The 15,185-nt window shown below is 41.4% G+C and overlaps 1 protein-coding gene across 1 annotated transcript; it reads left to right on the top strand.

Moving 5' to 3' along the window:
• Nucleotides 1-1,207: 1,207 nt before the first annotated feature.
• On the top strand, nt 1,208-14,464 carry LOC134338150 (RNA-binding protein 38-like). The gene is made up of 5 exons (XM_063033740.1): nt 1,208-1,316; nt 1,536-1,696; nt 7,893-8,016; nt 11,941-11,989; nt 13,002-14,464. Exons 2-5 carry the CDS (start codon nt 1,538-1,540, stop codon nt 13,255-13,257), a joined length of 588 nt encoding a protein of 195 aa, XP_062889810.1. The 5' UTR covers nt 1,208-1,316; nt 1,536-1,537; the 3' UTR covers nt 13,258-14,464.
• Nucleotides 14,465-15,185: the final 721 nt, after the last annotated feature.

Genomic DNA, 15,185 nt, shown 5'->3' with positions numbered 1-15,185 from the left:
GTTCGGGGATTCAGCACGGGGCTAACAACCCCGACTAGTCAAACACAACTGTAACAGATACAACAATGAAGAACCTTTCTACATCAGTGTGCAACTGTATGTTGGCCAAGGACAGACAGAAATGGAGGCCCTTTTAATGGTGAGCCACCATTGGTCTTTGCTGGACTGCCGACCATGGTCTCTCTTCAGAGGCTTTGCTATTGCTGCTTGCTTGGTGGGTGCTGATGCTTCCTGCTGGAATAAGTGAGGGAGGAGGAGGGTTGATGCTTGTGTGTGGGAGAGGGGCGCTTTCCGGTTCTGACTTTTTACTGTCACTCATTCTTTAGGGTTCTCCTCTGTTTCGTGGATGTCTGTGAAGAATAAGAATTTCAGATTGTATACTATATACATTCTCTGATATTAAATGTAAGCATTGGTGCCCGAAATGCCAGCAGGCATAACCAGTATGCACGCACTGAACGTAATGCCTACAATTTGTAATTGTCCTTAGTCACTTTTCACTCCAGGAATGATTATTATTCAGGTTGTTTCACATGTACTTTATGGATTTTATGGAAAGAGAGGATGGAAGATTGCGGGTTTAGGTTTGAACCCTAATCCATGTTGAATTTGCTGATCTCGGCAAAATGTAGCTCTCTAACCCGGGACTGTCAGTCAGGTACTGTTAGTATTCATCGCCCCCAGTTGGCAGAGGCAGGATTCACAATTAAATAACCCGCTCAAACTGGGGGGCGGGCTCGGCAGAAACAGGGACTTCAAATTAACACCCCAAGTTTAGAGCTGGGCAGAAAAATAAGAGAGACAAACAAAATAATCAATTTTAAATTCTCCAGAATACCGAAACTACGAGACAATGTGATTCCAGTGACCCCTGTCTCCACCAGACGGCGGCAGCGGTCTCCCGTTACCCTCTCTCTACACATGCTCATACCAATGGCGGGGGGTGTAGTATATAAAATCTTATCCTGCAGTTACACAATATATAACCAGGATCAACAAGCAATTGTTATTGTTTGATAGATGTTAGGTGGGTGACCTTAAATCGTATTTGGTTGTTGTGAATTGATTGCCGATAAAAGGAAGTAGCGCCGGGCTGGTGATCGACAGATGTGGCAGCCAATTGGGAAGCAGATAATTTTGAGAGGGCGGGCACCCGCGACAAGCTGTCCAATAAGGTAGCGAGGGGCGTGTCCCCAGGTCCCATGTGGCTACATTGCGAGTTACAAAGAAACAAAAGCAACTGTTTTAGAAGATCCGAGTGGCGAGACAAAGAGTGGGTGAATCGGGCAGCGAGCGGACTCGTGTTCTCCCCGGCAGTGAGTGGCGACACAGACCTTTATTTAAAGTGTGTCTACTGCAAATCCAGTTCATTGCAAAAAAAAATCTTTCTCTTCCCCTCCGTGGTGTTAATTACAATAATGAGTTAATTACAGACAATCATCTCACAGTTCTTGTGGGGTATATTTTTAATGTATTTGTTTCATTATATGTTCTTGTGCCTCTTATTCCTCCCCCACCCGCCCGCCGGCCGCCAGTTATGAATAAGGACAGGTTATTTCGGAAGCTCTTTGTGGGTGGGTTACCGTATCACAGCAATGAAGGGTCTCTCACGCGGCACTTCCAGCGGTTCGGCGAGATTGAGGAAGCGGCGGTGATAACCGACAAGCTGACCGGCCGATCACGAGGATACGGCTTTGTGAGTATCGAATTCGTTGCAGGTCGAAGGTTCTTGGTGGCGAAATCTGCCTTCGGGTCGGGTGCTACCCGGTGGAGGTTGCTGATTAGCAAAGGCACTTTGCATTTAGCGTTTCAACGAGCGGGAAAAGCCTATCGGGCGAGGCAGTCACCCCCCACACACACACTCTCTCTCTTTGCGTCTTCTCTCCCCCAGTCCAGACTTAAATAGACGGAGGACCAGGGAGGCAACACAAGTATTGAGATCACGTGGCCCAGAGTACGTCGAATGCTAAAATACTGAAATAAAAACTATAAAATGTGAAGACTGACTGCGGAGAGATGGGGGGAAACAGACCTTGAGTCTGCCTGACCACCGCGTAGCCACATACACAAATCCCATTGTGTTCCCATTAATCCCCATTCGGATTCTACCACTGGCAAACAAGTGGCAACTTCTAGCCTCCTCACCTTGTAGGTCCCAGATGCGAGGGCAAGTGCACGGTGTTCCATTTTTTTTTTGGAAACGTAGTTGAAGCTGCTTCCTGTTATAAATGCTGCCTGACAAGGTTTCTCCAGGTGCCAGCATCTGCAGCCCCTTGTATGCCTCCTACTGTGTAAAACTGAACTGGTGCCTATTGGGGGTCAGTGGGCTGGTCTTCAAAAAGCTAAACCATGTATAGAAAGACAGTGAGATGATAGGCCCTGTTGGAGCGCGTTGGACAGAGAGGTGAGTGAAGGAAGTGGCCAGGAGATCTGTGGATTTAATTTTAGAAATGAATGAACTTTTATGAGAGCGGGTAAAATTAGAAATGGGTTTTACATTTCTAAGAAATAATAAGGGAAGATTTGCAATGGGATGGAATTCAAGAGAAATTAAATAAGAGATGATGCTAGGCAAAAGAGGGCTAATGATGTAGGTTTTGAAAATAAAGTTCAAAGTAAATTTATTATCAAAGTATGTTTGTGTCATCATGTACTACCCTGAGCTTGCTTATTTATTGGGACACAGGATGGAATACGCGCTCCCAGCCCTTCAAGCCTTGCTGCCCAGCAACCGCTAGCCTAACTACGACCAATTAACCTACCAATGTGGGTGGGGAACTCCTGCGCAGACACGGGGAGATCGTACAAGCTCCTTGCAGTCAGCAGCGGGGAATTGAACCTGGGTCGCTGGTACCGTGAGCTGTTGTGCTGACCGCTGTGTCGCCCTACACATCGGGGGTGGTGGGGGGGGGGACTGTGGGCATCGATCCTGCTGCCTCTCGTACGCTGAGCAAGTGTGCTGCCATTTGCAGGCAGTCACAATAGAACAAAGAAGTACAAATAGGATCAAAGAAAAAACTGGTTGCAAGGACTGACAACCAGCCAATGTGCAAAAGAGGTCTAATTTTGCGAATGAATAATCACATGTAGAGTCCTTGTAAGTGAATCCATTGGCTGTGGAATCAGTTCAGTGTTGAGGCGGTGAAGTTATCCACTCTGATCAGCAGCCTGGTGGTGGATGTCCCTGAACCTGCTGATGTGGGACCCAAGGTTCCTCTACCTCCTTCCAGATGGCAGCAGCGAGAAGCAATGTCATTTGGAGGAAGTACAAGTGACGAAATGGTTACCAGGATGGCCTGGTTGAAAGTTGAGATGTTGGCCTTTGAGTATATATTCGCTGGAGAATTAATATGAAACATAACTGGGACAGAACGCAGATGTAAACCTGTATCTTAAAGTCTGTTACCCAAACTGGGTAGGCTTGAGGAAGGTTGGAAATGTGTAGCTCCCAGTGGTTGATGGTTGGGCTGAGTTGTACTCCGATCTTGGTGATTTACTTGCAAATGTTTCATCACCGTCTGAGGAGACATCGTCAGCGCGCTGATGGTGTCTCTTCGAATGGTGATGAAATGTTTGCAAATTGATTGCCAAGATTGCAGAAGGATAATGTGAAGTTGAGGGAAGATTATGGATTGGCAGCAATTTTTCCAGTTCAAGAGAGCGAGACCCAGGACTGGCACAATCATTGGTGAACTGTGGGGATGGGTGGGGAGAGTTGAAGGAGAAGACCTGAGTGTGAATGAAACAAAAAAATAATTTTGCCTTAGTGTCGGGAAGAATGAGGCATGGTGGATTTCCTTTGGAATTCTTTATTAGGGGTGAGGGAAAGGAGAGTTGGTAGAGGTGGACTGATCTACCCTGTGTCCAGAGAAGGTGGAATCTGCAAGGTGTAAATGAGGCTGGGTAGAGATCATTGTTAAAGTGATGGAAATTCACAAGAGCTGTTGAGGATGTATCTGGGAAAGGAATTTGAGAAAAGATGAGAAATGAATTGATGTAGAAATAAGCTTGGTGCAGCGAGGAAGTCTGAATGAATAAGCACCCCGTGCAGTTTGGTTGTGAACCCAGGGGAGGAGCAGAAACAAAGCATGCTGGGAATGTCTTGACTCAGAAAACTCTCTACGGACATAAAGTCAGTGATCGTGTGGTTAGTGGTCAGGTGGTGGTCTACAGAGAGATGGGTGGAAATCTTGCCTGATGCACAATGGCTTCTCCCAGACCTTCGGACACTTGCCTCCAATTTTGTCTTCAGGCCAGTCTCCAAAAATCTTACATTTAATGGCCCTCCCTCTCCTGGCAAGCTATTGATCTGCCTCCAACCTCTTTCCCCTGAAACCCTTGAACACAGGCATCTCCTAAGACTGTGCATTTCTTCCAGAACTCCATGCTTATTCCCCCGCCCCCCCTCAACCCAAAGTCAGGCTTTCACCCTGCTTCAATGTAGATGATGTGAGGCAAGAACTCCCAGCAGGCAAATCGAATGGCAGTGAGCCAGTATTTTGTGTCTGTAGTACAGGGTCCAAAAAGTCCTGGAAACCTTCCAGGATTCAAACAACAGAATTTCAACTTGCTGTTCAAAATAATAATTGAGTTGTATTATGCATAATTATTTGCTTTGTCAAACCTCCAAGCATTTTTTTAGCTACTGTATATTCTAATCTTTCTGTGCAGTCTATTCCTTAGCCACTTCAACCGTTTTTATTTTTTATCCAATTCACAGATGCTTTTTGCTGGTAAAATACTGTGTTTCAACAGTTCATGCTGTGATATTTTTCGTAACTTTAAATTCAATGCTCTCTAATTATAAAGTGCATATCTATCCCTAATAATCCTCGAAGATGGCAAGGGATTTATTTTTTTCTCTTGTTATTTTCCTTCATTAGTTAAAGTTTATTGTTGTCATGGGAATACATACCCAGCGGGGTATACATGCCATGAAAATTAGCTTTTTGCAGCAGCACAATATGTTTCAAATCAGGGCAAACATTGATTAACAAACTAAAATTAACAAATTATACATAACTTGCATGTTCAGAAAATAACAACATATGCTATGGAGAAGCAAAGAGCAAGGAAGGAGTCATTAAATGTTAAATTGGACTTCCTGGCGGGAACCACAATCATTATTGACAATATGGTAACTTGTGCATTCAATAAAATTTTGCAATTTAACTAAAATCTTCCATTAGTTCAAATTTGCATGTTTATCTCACACCTCTATTATTTAATGTACAGCATTGTACTTTTACACTTTATTGTCACCAAAACAATTGATACTAGAATGTACAATCATCACAGCGATATTTGATTCTGTGCTTCGCGCTCCCTGGATTACAAATCAATAGTAAATATTAAAAATTTAAATTATAAATCATAAATAAAAAATGGAAAGTAAGGTAGTGCAAAAATACCGAGAGGCAGGTCTAGATATTTGGAGGGTACAGCCCAGATCTGGGTCATTGTACAAAATACACACACACCTATACCTGTAGCTCGGGTACCTAAAACTTTTGCACAGTGCTGTATTTGTCAATGTGGGTGGAGAGCAAGTTTGTAAATCTGGCGGGGGTAAAGGAAATTGGGAATGGTGAGGGTGGAACGCTGCAGGACAGGTGACAGAGAAGGAATGCCGGGGTGGGGGTGGTGTGGCACGGGTGCAGGCAAGGTCATTTAATCTCAAACGATTGGTTTATTGATTATTACAGAATGTCTCTCTGGTGCTTCCCGCTCCCTTGCCTCTCCCTTCCCCTTTTCCCAGCCATGAGTTCCCTCTCCCTGACCCTTCCCACTGTCAGTGCACAATGGATACCCATATCAAAATCAAGTTTGTCATCGCTCACGTACGTAATGAAATTAGTTTTTTTTGTGGCAGCAGTACAGTGCGATACATAAAATTACTACAGACTATGCAAGAAGCTTAGGCACCCTAGCTCTCTCTCTCTCTCTCTCTCTCTCTATATATATATATATATATATATATATATATATATATATATATATATATACATACACACGCCTAAGGTTTTTGCACAATACTCTGATTGTAACAACATGCTAAATGGCTGGTGCCTCTACCACGTGTGCTTGGAAATCTTCATATCCTTATTTCAAAATTTCATCTGAAATTTCTTGCACTGAATTGTATCTGTTTATCCTGTTTGGTATCAGATAATTTCAATATCCCTTCAATGCTACAGATCTGCTGCAGAGATCAAGAGCTATAGGTTCTCTTGTGAATTGTTTGTTAGTTTTAAAGTTTAACAAGATGCACTTCAGATGCAATAGAAGAATGGGGTGAATTGGAACCAGCAAGGTTTTCAATTGCTACAAGTTTCACAATCCGTTTTCATTTGACATTATTGAACTGCCAGCCTTCATGGTGATATGGAAATCTTCAATGATCAGCTCAGTGGCCCAGAAATAGTCACAATCATACTTTATTGATCCCGAGGGAAATTGGTTAATTCCAGTTGATTGGAAATCATTCCAGTGGTATTAAGACAGGCTATTTCAAGCAAAAGGGGGTGCCATAGCATAATTGTTTAACTACGTGTGGGATGTTCCTGTGAGGAGCTGGTATGGACATGAGTCAAATGTCCTGCATCCTTAAGCCCTCGCAGGTCAGAATATGATGAGCCAATTGTCAATCCATGGTTTGAAGTGGCTAGAAATCTCCAAATGGTTGTCATAATTGGGCTCTACAAGGTAAATAACCAGATCGCCTGTTCTCCCTGGGCCTAGGTGCGTATGGTTGTAGGGGAAATGGGCCAGGTTGTGCAAGGTTGAACCCTCTACCTGTGATTGTCGTTTTCCCACCACCTCTTCCAACACTGACCTCTCACAGCCATGAGGCTCCGAACAACATTGACCTTGGTTCTCTGGCCGTCCTTTAGGCTGATCCTGCACCGCCGTCTTGAGAGCCTGTGCTGTAAAAGTCTGTTTCACATCTTAGTTGTCTCTGATATTCAGCACCGTTTTAAAACTACTTAAATGAAATATTTTTAATTTTGTTTAAATGAAACAAAGAAAAGTAATTGTTTATCTACAGCAACAAATTTCATGACATATGTCAGTGTTAGTAAACCTGATTCTGAACTTAACTTTTTAATGGAAGTTGATCGATGGTGTCAAGTGTGTCCTGACCTTCCCTTTCCGAACAATGAGTAGCACTTGGACTTGAAGGAGAGTCGGGGGTGGACTGAGCTCAGGTGTAGTGGTGTAATGGTGTTGCTGCCTCTCTGCTCCAGGAGCCTGACCCACATGTCGAACACGGTCTGCTGCATGACTTGTGTAGGGTGGGTTTGCTCCAGGTGCTCCCAATTTTCTCCCACACCCAAAAGGAACGCTAGTAGGTTAACTGAATGTTGTAGGCATCCCTGTGGAATAGCTTAATGGCAAAAGGAACCTAAAGGCGTGTCTGAGAGAGATCGAGTTGCAAGAGTATAGGGAAAACGGGAATGGGGCTATGGGGTTATTACTCTGAGAATCACGTGGAACCAATGGGTTGAATGATCTCCTGTATTATTGTAAGATGCAGCCACGAGCATATTTTGTACTTTTGCATTGCATGTCACAGGCACGAACATCCGGAATGCACTGCAGCTAGTTGGTGGCCCGTGATGTGATCTGGTCAAGTACACCTGACCTGGCTGAATGGGTCACTGATGCCTCTGCCCTGGTTTGCATGTGAATGAACACTTGGCTGAAGTACTGGATGACAGCTGCCTTTTGTTGGAAGTCTTACCTGTGCAAGGATTGCCTGTATTGAAAAGCCAAATATAGAGAACTTTTAAGTTTGGTCCTTTTGACCTGATGAGGTGGGGGTCAAACCTGAGACTGGAGAACTGTGTCCCTGAGCTACATCTCCTCTAATTTTATTGGTTGTATTACAGGTCACCATGGCAGATTGGGCTGCAGCTGAGAGGGCATGTAAAGATCCCAATCCCATCATTGATGGAAGAAAAACTAACGTAAATCTTGCTTACCTTGGGGCCAAACAGCGCACTGTACCTTCAGGTACTGTATGTTTAACAGCCTTTGGGATGTCATTGGGAACACAGTTTCGACTTGAGTTTGAATGTGGTTGGTTAGGTCACTTAACCTGGTATGGTTTCTCCTTTAATAAGCAAAGTTCAAGGTAAATTTATTATCAAACTATGTACATGTCACCATATACGACCCTGAGATTTCATTTTTGTTGCGGGCATACTCAATAGAACAACAACGGTAATAGGATCAATGGAAGACCACACTAACTAGGGTCTTCTGCAACTGGGGTGTCTAAGAGACAACAAACTGTTCAATACAATAAAGAAAGAAATGATAATGTATAGATAAATAAGCAAATATATGTGTGGCGCGTGGCCAAGTGGTTAGGGTGTTGGACTAGCGACCTGAAGGTTGTCGGTTCGAGCCCCAGCCGAGGCAGCGTGTTGTGTCTTTGAGCAAGACACTTAACCACACAGTGCTCCAGTCCACCCAGCTGAAAATGGGTACCGGCAAATGCTGGGGGTTAACCTCGCGATAGACTGGCATCCTATCCGGGGAGGGGAAGGAGTCTCGTACTCTCAGTCGCTTCACGCCACGGAAACCGGCATAAGCACCGGCCTGATGAGCCACAAGGCTCGGGACAGGCTTTAACTTAACTTTAAATAAGCAAAAAATATCGAGAACATGAGATGGAGTCCTTGAAATGAGTATGTAGGCTGTGGACTCTTCATCTTATATTCTTGATTATTTGTGTTTTTTTTTGTTTTCCCCAATTACCACAAGTTGCCTACCCTCTTAAAGCAAACTGTAATGTTTTCCATCAATAATGACAACTTCCTGAATTTATGCAGTGCCAAGTTCTTTCTTTTCTTTTTAAATCTTTTTATTGAGCAGTGCCAAGTTCTTGTGTTATTTCTCAACATAATATGGTTCTATTGTTCAGTTGCATCCTGACCTGTCAACATAAATTCAGTTCTTGGATACTGTTTGGGAACTGGTCTGTCTGATCTTGACATCCATTAAAATTTACTTCCCAGTAGAAAATTACTACTCCCTCTGTTTCTAGAAATCTACTCTCGCTATTATGAGCATGCCCAACATTTTAAACTTAGTTTGCTCAAAGTAAATTTATTATCAAAGTGCATAGGTGTCACCATGTACAACACTGAGATTCATTTTCTTACAGGCTTACACAGTAAATCCAAGAACCATAATAGAGTTGATGAAAGTCTGCACCCAACTGGGCGGACAAACAGCCAGTGTGCAAAAGACAACAACCTGTACAAATGCAAAAGAAAAAAAAATAAGCAGTAAATATCAAGAACATGAGATGAAGGGTCCTTGAACTGAGTCCATAGGTTATGGGAACAGTTCAGTGAATGGGCAAGTGAAATTGATCCCCACTGGTTCGAGAGCATGATGGTTGAGGGGTAGTGACTGTTACTGAACGTGGTGGTGTGTGTCTTGAGGCTCCAGTACTACCTTCCTGATGGAAGCAGCAGGAAGAGAGCATGACCTGTATCCTGCGAGAGCATTCTGTGTAGGTGTGTTCGATGGCAGGGAGGACTTTGCTCAGGATGGACTGGGCCATATCCACTTTTTTTTTGTAAGATTTTCCATTCAGGAGCATTGGTGTTTCCATACCAGGCTGTGATGCAGCTGTTCAATATACTCTTTGTTACAAACCTATAGAAGTTTGTGAAAGTTTTAGAGCTTCACAAATTTTAAAGGAATTGGATTTACTGTCGTGCTTTCTTTGTAATTGCACTTGCATGCAGGGCCCAGGACAGGTCCTGAGGAATTTTTGAGTTCTTCCAGGTGCAGATTCATGGTCTTGCGAGACTAATAGATGCCACCAATATAATAATATGTGTTTAACTTGATCAAGTGTAACAGATAGTAAAACGGTCTAGTTTCAAATATATATGATTAATTAAAATAATGACTGGGAATTTACTGCTTTAAAAAGAGTAATGCATGCAGAGCATTTATTTGAGTGCAAATTGGACAATTGATTATGTACAGTTATTTAAAAACAAAAAACATGTTGTCTGAGATGCACAGAAAATGGATTAACCTACCCCCAAAATAGTAACTTATGTCTGGTTCCTCATTTGAATGTATTGTTCCTGTACTTGCAAATCAGATTTGGAGCAGAAAATATGGACATTTCAGTCTCTTTTTTTAATTATTGGTAAGACAAAACCACTGTCAGCAACCCAATTTTCACTGAAAATTATTTTCTCTAAGTGAGGTAACCCCTGCTTCAAATTTTAATAATTTCAACATAAATAACCTTCATTTTATTTCATTTTGAGATTTTACTTGTACTTCCTGGTTCTAAAATGAAATTGCAATCTGATACACGGTACTGTTCAAATAAATCCCAGAAACCCTGAGACCTCACTGGATCATCTTGATCTCTAACTTGTGTTAGTTTTGAATGTAAAAGGTCATATCAGCCCTTATTCATGTAATTTGTAATAAATACTACAGTAAATTCTGGTTGCTTTATTTTAAACAAGGCAAGGATGATGCCAGCTAGACAACATTCATTGATGGAATCACTGATGATTGAACATTTACTCTGATGATGTTCCCTCATAATGCTGGACAAATATTCCTAAATTACTGTCATTTATCCTGTTTGAACAAATAGTTATTTTGGGTAGTAAAGCAAGTAATTTATATATAGAAAAATCAACTTGAAATCGTCCAACTTGTTCATTAAGTTTGTTGAGTTTTCAGAATCACTCCTAGAGTACCTGCTTTTTAATATCTCAATCAGGAATATTTGGCAGGCTGAATTATCTAAAACATGGGTCCATTAATAACTGATCATGGCTATAAGCTTGGGTTATGCAGTATGTATCAATTACTTTAAGTAGATGAAAGTATACTTGTGGGTTATGTGGTGGCACAGCTGTATACTGTTTCTGTTCTCGTGACCCAGCTTTGATTCTGATCCCAGGGGTAGTATGTGTGGTGTTTGAGTTTCCTCCGAATGCTTCCGTTTTTTCCCACATTCCCAAGGTGTGCTGGTTGGTAGGTTAATTGCCTACTGTAAATTGGATATCGTATAGGTAGGAGAATCGGGTGAATTAATGCACACGGAGAAATTGGGTCGATCGTTGCTGACATAGCTTCATTGAGTAAGAAGTGTGTAGAAGAAAGGCAAGTTTTTAAAAAAATCTCTTGCCTTTTACTTAAAATTGGTGTTCAAGTAGACTCTGTGTTCCCTGAGGCTCTTCCCATTTTTCTTCATGTACTACATTGTATCTGGATGAATTTTAGGGTGCTTATTAGAAAATCTATCCTCTCTCTTTTTATGGCTTACTGAGGTACCGTCATCGAGAGATTTACAGCCCACCAAGACCACGATGATCTGCAGTCATAACACTATTCAAATATTATTCCCACTTTTTTAAATTCTCACCCCATTCTCATCAGATCCCACCTTATTCTGTCACCAGCCTACATACCAGGGGCAATTAATGTACCAGCCCACACGTCTTTGGGATATGGGAGGCAACCAGAGCACTTGGAGGAAAGCTGTTCCATTATAGAGAACGTGGTCTCCATACAGATGACTGAACCTGGATGTCTGGCACCGTGAGGTTCTGCTGACTGTGCTAAGGTTCTGGTACATGGTTTAACAATGGCAATTTAATACCTTGGGCAAGTGACCCAGGTGGCAATGAGCTACCTGATCATAGTGCAAGGGGCATCACTATTCGGTTCAATTCCATTACCACTGCTGGTGCTCATAGGTCAGTGAATAAAGGTCAGGAAACCCAATGCATTGAAGTACCAAAAAACTAACAGAATCCAATTGAGATGTTTGTTTGTACTTTGGACCTACTATGACCTAAATTTGATCTCTACACAGGTTAACAAAGAACTGGTTTATTAATACACTTTTCTCTTTTTTTAAAAAAAAACTTAAATCAGGAAGTCTTGGTCTACAAGTTCACTCAGCTCTGATGCAGAGACCTTATGGGTAAGCATTTTACTTGTTGTGAGCCAATCTGAAATACAAAACCTGATAAGAGAAGAGAGCTTTTATTTATTTTGCTTTAAAAATCTGGTGCTATGAGAGAAGATTCATACAGCAGTGCCAGAAATGGATGGGTAACCATTATCAATACACGTGCAGATTTGGTGAAACTGATTAGAATTGGGCTATTTCAGCTATTGACAGGACCACGAATGCATTGGAATGATGCTGATTTTGAAGAGAGTTTATAAGTTTGCCCTAATGTGAGTACTTCTCCCCCTGAAGAAATGAAAAATTATCCTTTTATATTTATATATTTTCTGAAACTGAATTGGAGAAGATCCTCAGTACACATGTTAAGCAAAAGCAAACTTTTTTGATTTCAAAAAGGCGGAGTTAAATAGATCAATGAAGCATGGTTAGATGTTTTATTTTCCCATCACTTGTTTCTCAGTGTATACTGAGGTTGATTTGAACTTCTATGATCTCCTCTTCCATCTGGTTCTGTAAGTTTATTATATGCAGTGTTCTAAGATGCCTAATATAAAATGGAAACGGATGTAAGTTCCAGGAATCAATCCTGATACTCTCTCAAGTCTGGCAGGTTTCACAGGATAAAAGATGTATATACTTCTTTCCAACTTTAACACACTTCCAGAAAAGCTTAATTTAAATTGGTGTCTTTTGCATTAGTGTTGTGTTCCATAGCACATGGGGTGAAGTTTGAACCCATAACTCAAAGATTCCAGTGAATTCCAGTACTATCATTGAGCAAGCTGACAGTGTACGAAAGTGATTAGCAAGTTAAGACACAAATTTGTGTAATAATTTAATAATGTCATAGCATCATTTTGCTGTACAACTTTGAAATAATTCCCAGGAGTACACTGATCTTGGTAAAAGCCTTTAAATGGGAGATTTCTCATCTTGGATTTTATGTTATCTGCATGTTCTTTTTTTTCTCTATCTCGAGTAAGATTATTAATACTCTTAACCTTTTATCAACCTATTCCAGAGTTGGACCATACCTGATCCCACAGACCATCATTCAACCTGGCTTGGTTCTACCCTCCACCTCGTACCTGGAATCCAGTGTAGCCTTGTATGCACAGTATCCTGCGTATGAACAACTCTACCCAGTTTCTTCTCATTATCCCAATCCTGGTTACACCTACACAGTACAACTTCCATTACAGACTGGAATTCCAAACTTAAGCCAAGTTCAGCACGAGCCAACAATACTGCACACGGCTGGTCTTCAGAGACGATAAAATTGTGGTTGCTTTTCATGTATCGTTTACTTGTCTTCAGAGGAACTTTTAATGTTGCTGGTTTCCATGTATGCTGTACCAGTTGGACCTGCTGCCGTTGCATTGGTATTGAGAATAGTACTTTTTAAAGTTTTTAAAGAAAAAAAAACATCCAAAATAGAGGAAAGTCCAAGAAATTGTTATACCTACTGGTTCAATTTCCTCTTTCTTATTCTCCCTCCTTCCAGGAATCCTGGAAGTAAAACCTTTTGTGTATTTCTGATCATTGTTGTCTTTCCCATCTGAAGGGTAAAAGTCAGCACCGAAGGGTCTTGTATTGGAAATGTATTTATTATGTGGCACAGAGGGGGAAGAAAAGCCAGAAAGCTATGGGGATTTAGTGGGTAGCCAGCCAGCCACCCCCCCCCCACTCGACCAGTGTCAGCTAATATCAGCTAAATGTTTAAAGGAATTTGATGTCACTCAAACTGTAACAATCAGTCACTGACAGGGGGGGGGAATGTAATATTTCTACCATTGTAATCTTACATTTAAAAAAATATTTGTAGAAACCTTTCGAATGCTTACATGGCAGACACAGACCTCAATATTAGGGATTGTTGTGTTGCAATTCCATAATTAACTCAGGATTTTTGTAGAATTGGAACTCTTATACTTCCAGAATTTCTGTGTCATGCATGGAAAGATTTTTGGGAGTTCTTTTGCTTGGATCTGCCATGCATCTAGCCAGTCCACGGTATCTGGTAAAATGAAGCTGAGGTAATTTATGAATTGAAGCAATGGATCAATAAATCACTGCTTGAAGGTTGTTTTTTTTTTGCTCTCTATGAGTAACAAATTACCCAGTAAATATTTATGAACCAAATCTAGTTAACCTGTCATTTGGTAGGAATGTACAAAATGTAGTCTATTTCCCATATGTAACTGTATAAATTTGTTTAGCGTATATTATTAGAGATAAACTAATGCAAAATGCCGCCAGTGCAGATATCTATCAACATAATCCCTGATGCCAATAGAACATGACTTTGTGCCAACCATATCTGAGGTATGTTGTTGGGAACAGGTACTATGAGGGTGCTTACTCTAAACAGAAAACTGGTGCATCATTTTGTAATGCTGAACCATCAGACTGTTAAATATCATTACATTCTGAACTAATTTCTGACCAGATCTTTGTACCATGGAATATTAAAAAAATCATTATGGCAAAAAAGTGAGATGTACAGTGTGTTTGCTGGAACTTTACCAGAGCCACAGGGTCCAGATTAACTTGACTGATTTTTGCTCGGTTCTCAAACAAACAAATGGGGCTTCCAACACTCTTCTTTAACTTTCAACATCGGGAGTGATTTTGTGTGTAAAAATAACTGAGGGGTAATTGAAGATACCCTTAGCAGTACAAATTGTAAGCCTCAGCAAACCAGTGTCTTTGCTTTATCAGTCACTGGCTCTGGGTGGAAATGTGGAGAAAGGGACAAAAGCTATATATTATTGGGGGGGGGGAAGAATTCTCCTGTCTACAATTCCTATTTGTAGTTAAATTGTAGGTGAAAAATATATACACTACAATTCACAGTTAACTACTACCACAAAGTAACGACGATAACCCTTTGGAAGTACATCTTCAGTCTCAAGATTCTTTTGGTTCTGCATGCTTCATGTATCCCCAAACAACTTCATTTTTTAAATCTTTTATTTCCCTTATGAGTTAGTTGGCTTTCTCCAGTCTGGTTTGTAGGTAGTCGGGAATGGTTTACCTTGTATGTTAGTAACATATTATTCAAGAACTGCTACTCCACTTGCAGTGGAGCCTCTGTCTCCGCTCCAGTAATTAGAATTCAGTCCTGACCATCTCCAATGTAGTGTGGAGGTTTTCCACATTGGATTTCCTCCAGATGTTCCAGTTTCTCCCAGTGGTTAGCACA

This window comes from Mobula hypostoma, chromosome 26 (assembly GCF_963921235.1).
Source record: "Mobula hypostoma chromosome 26, sMobHyp1.1, whole genome shotgun sequence".
In the NCBI taxonomy this organism is placed as follows: Eukaryota; Metazoa; Chordata; class Chondrichthyes; order Myliobatiformes; family Myliobatidae; genus Mobula; species Mobula hypostoma.
Note: the sequence above shows the minus strand (reverse complement) of the source record. Positions and strands in the feature narration are given on the sequence as shown.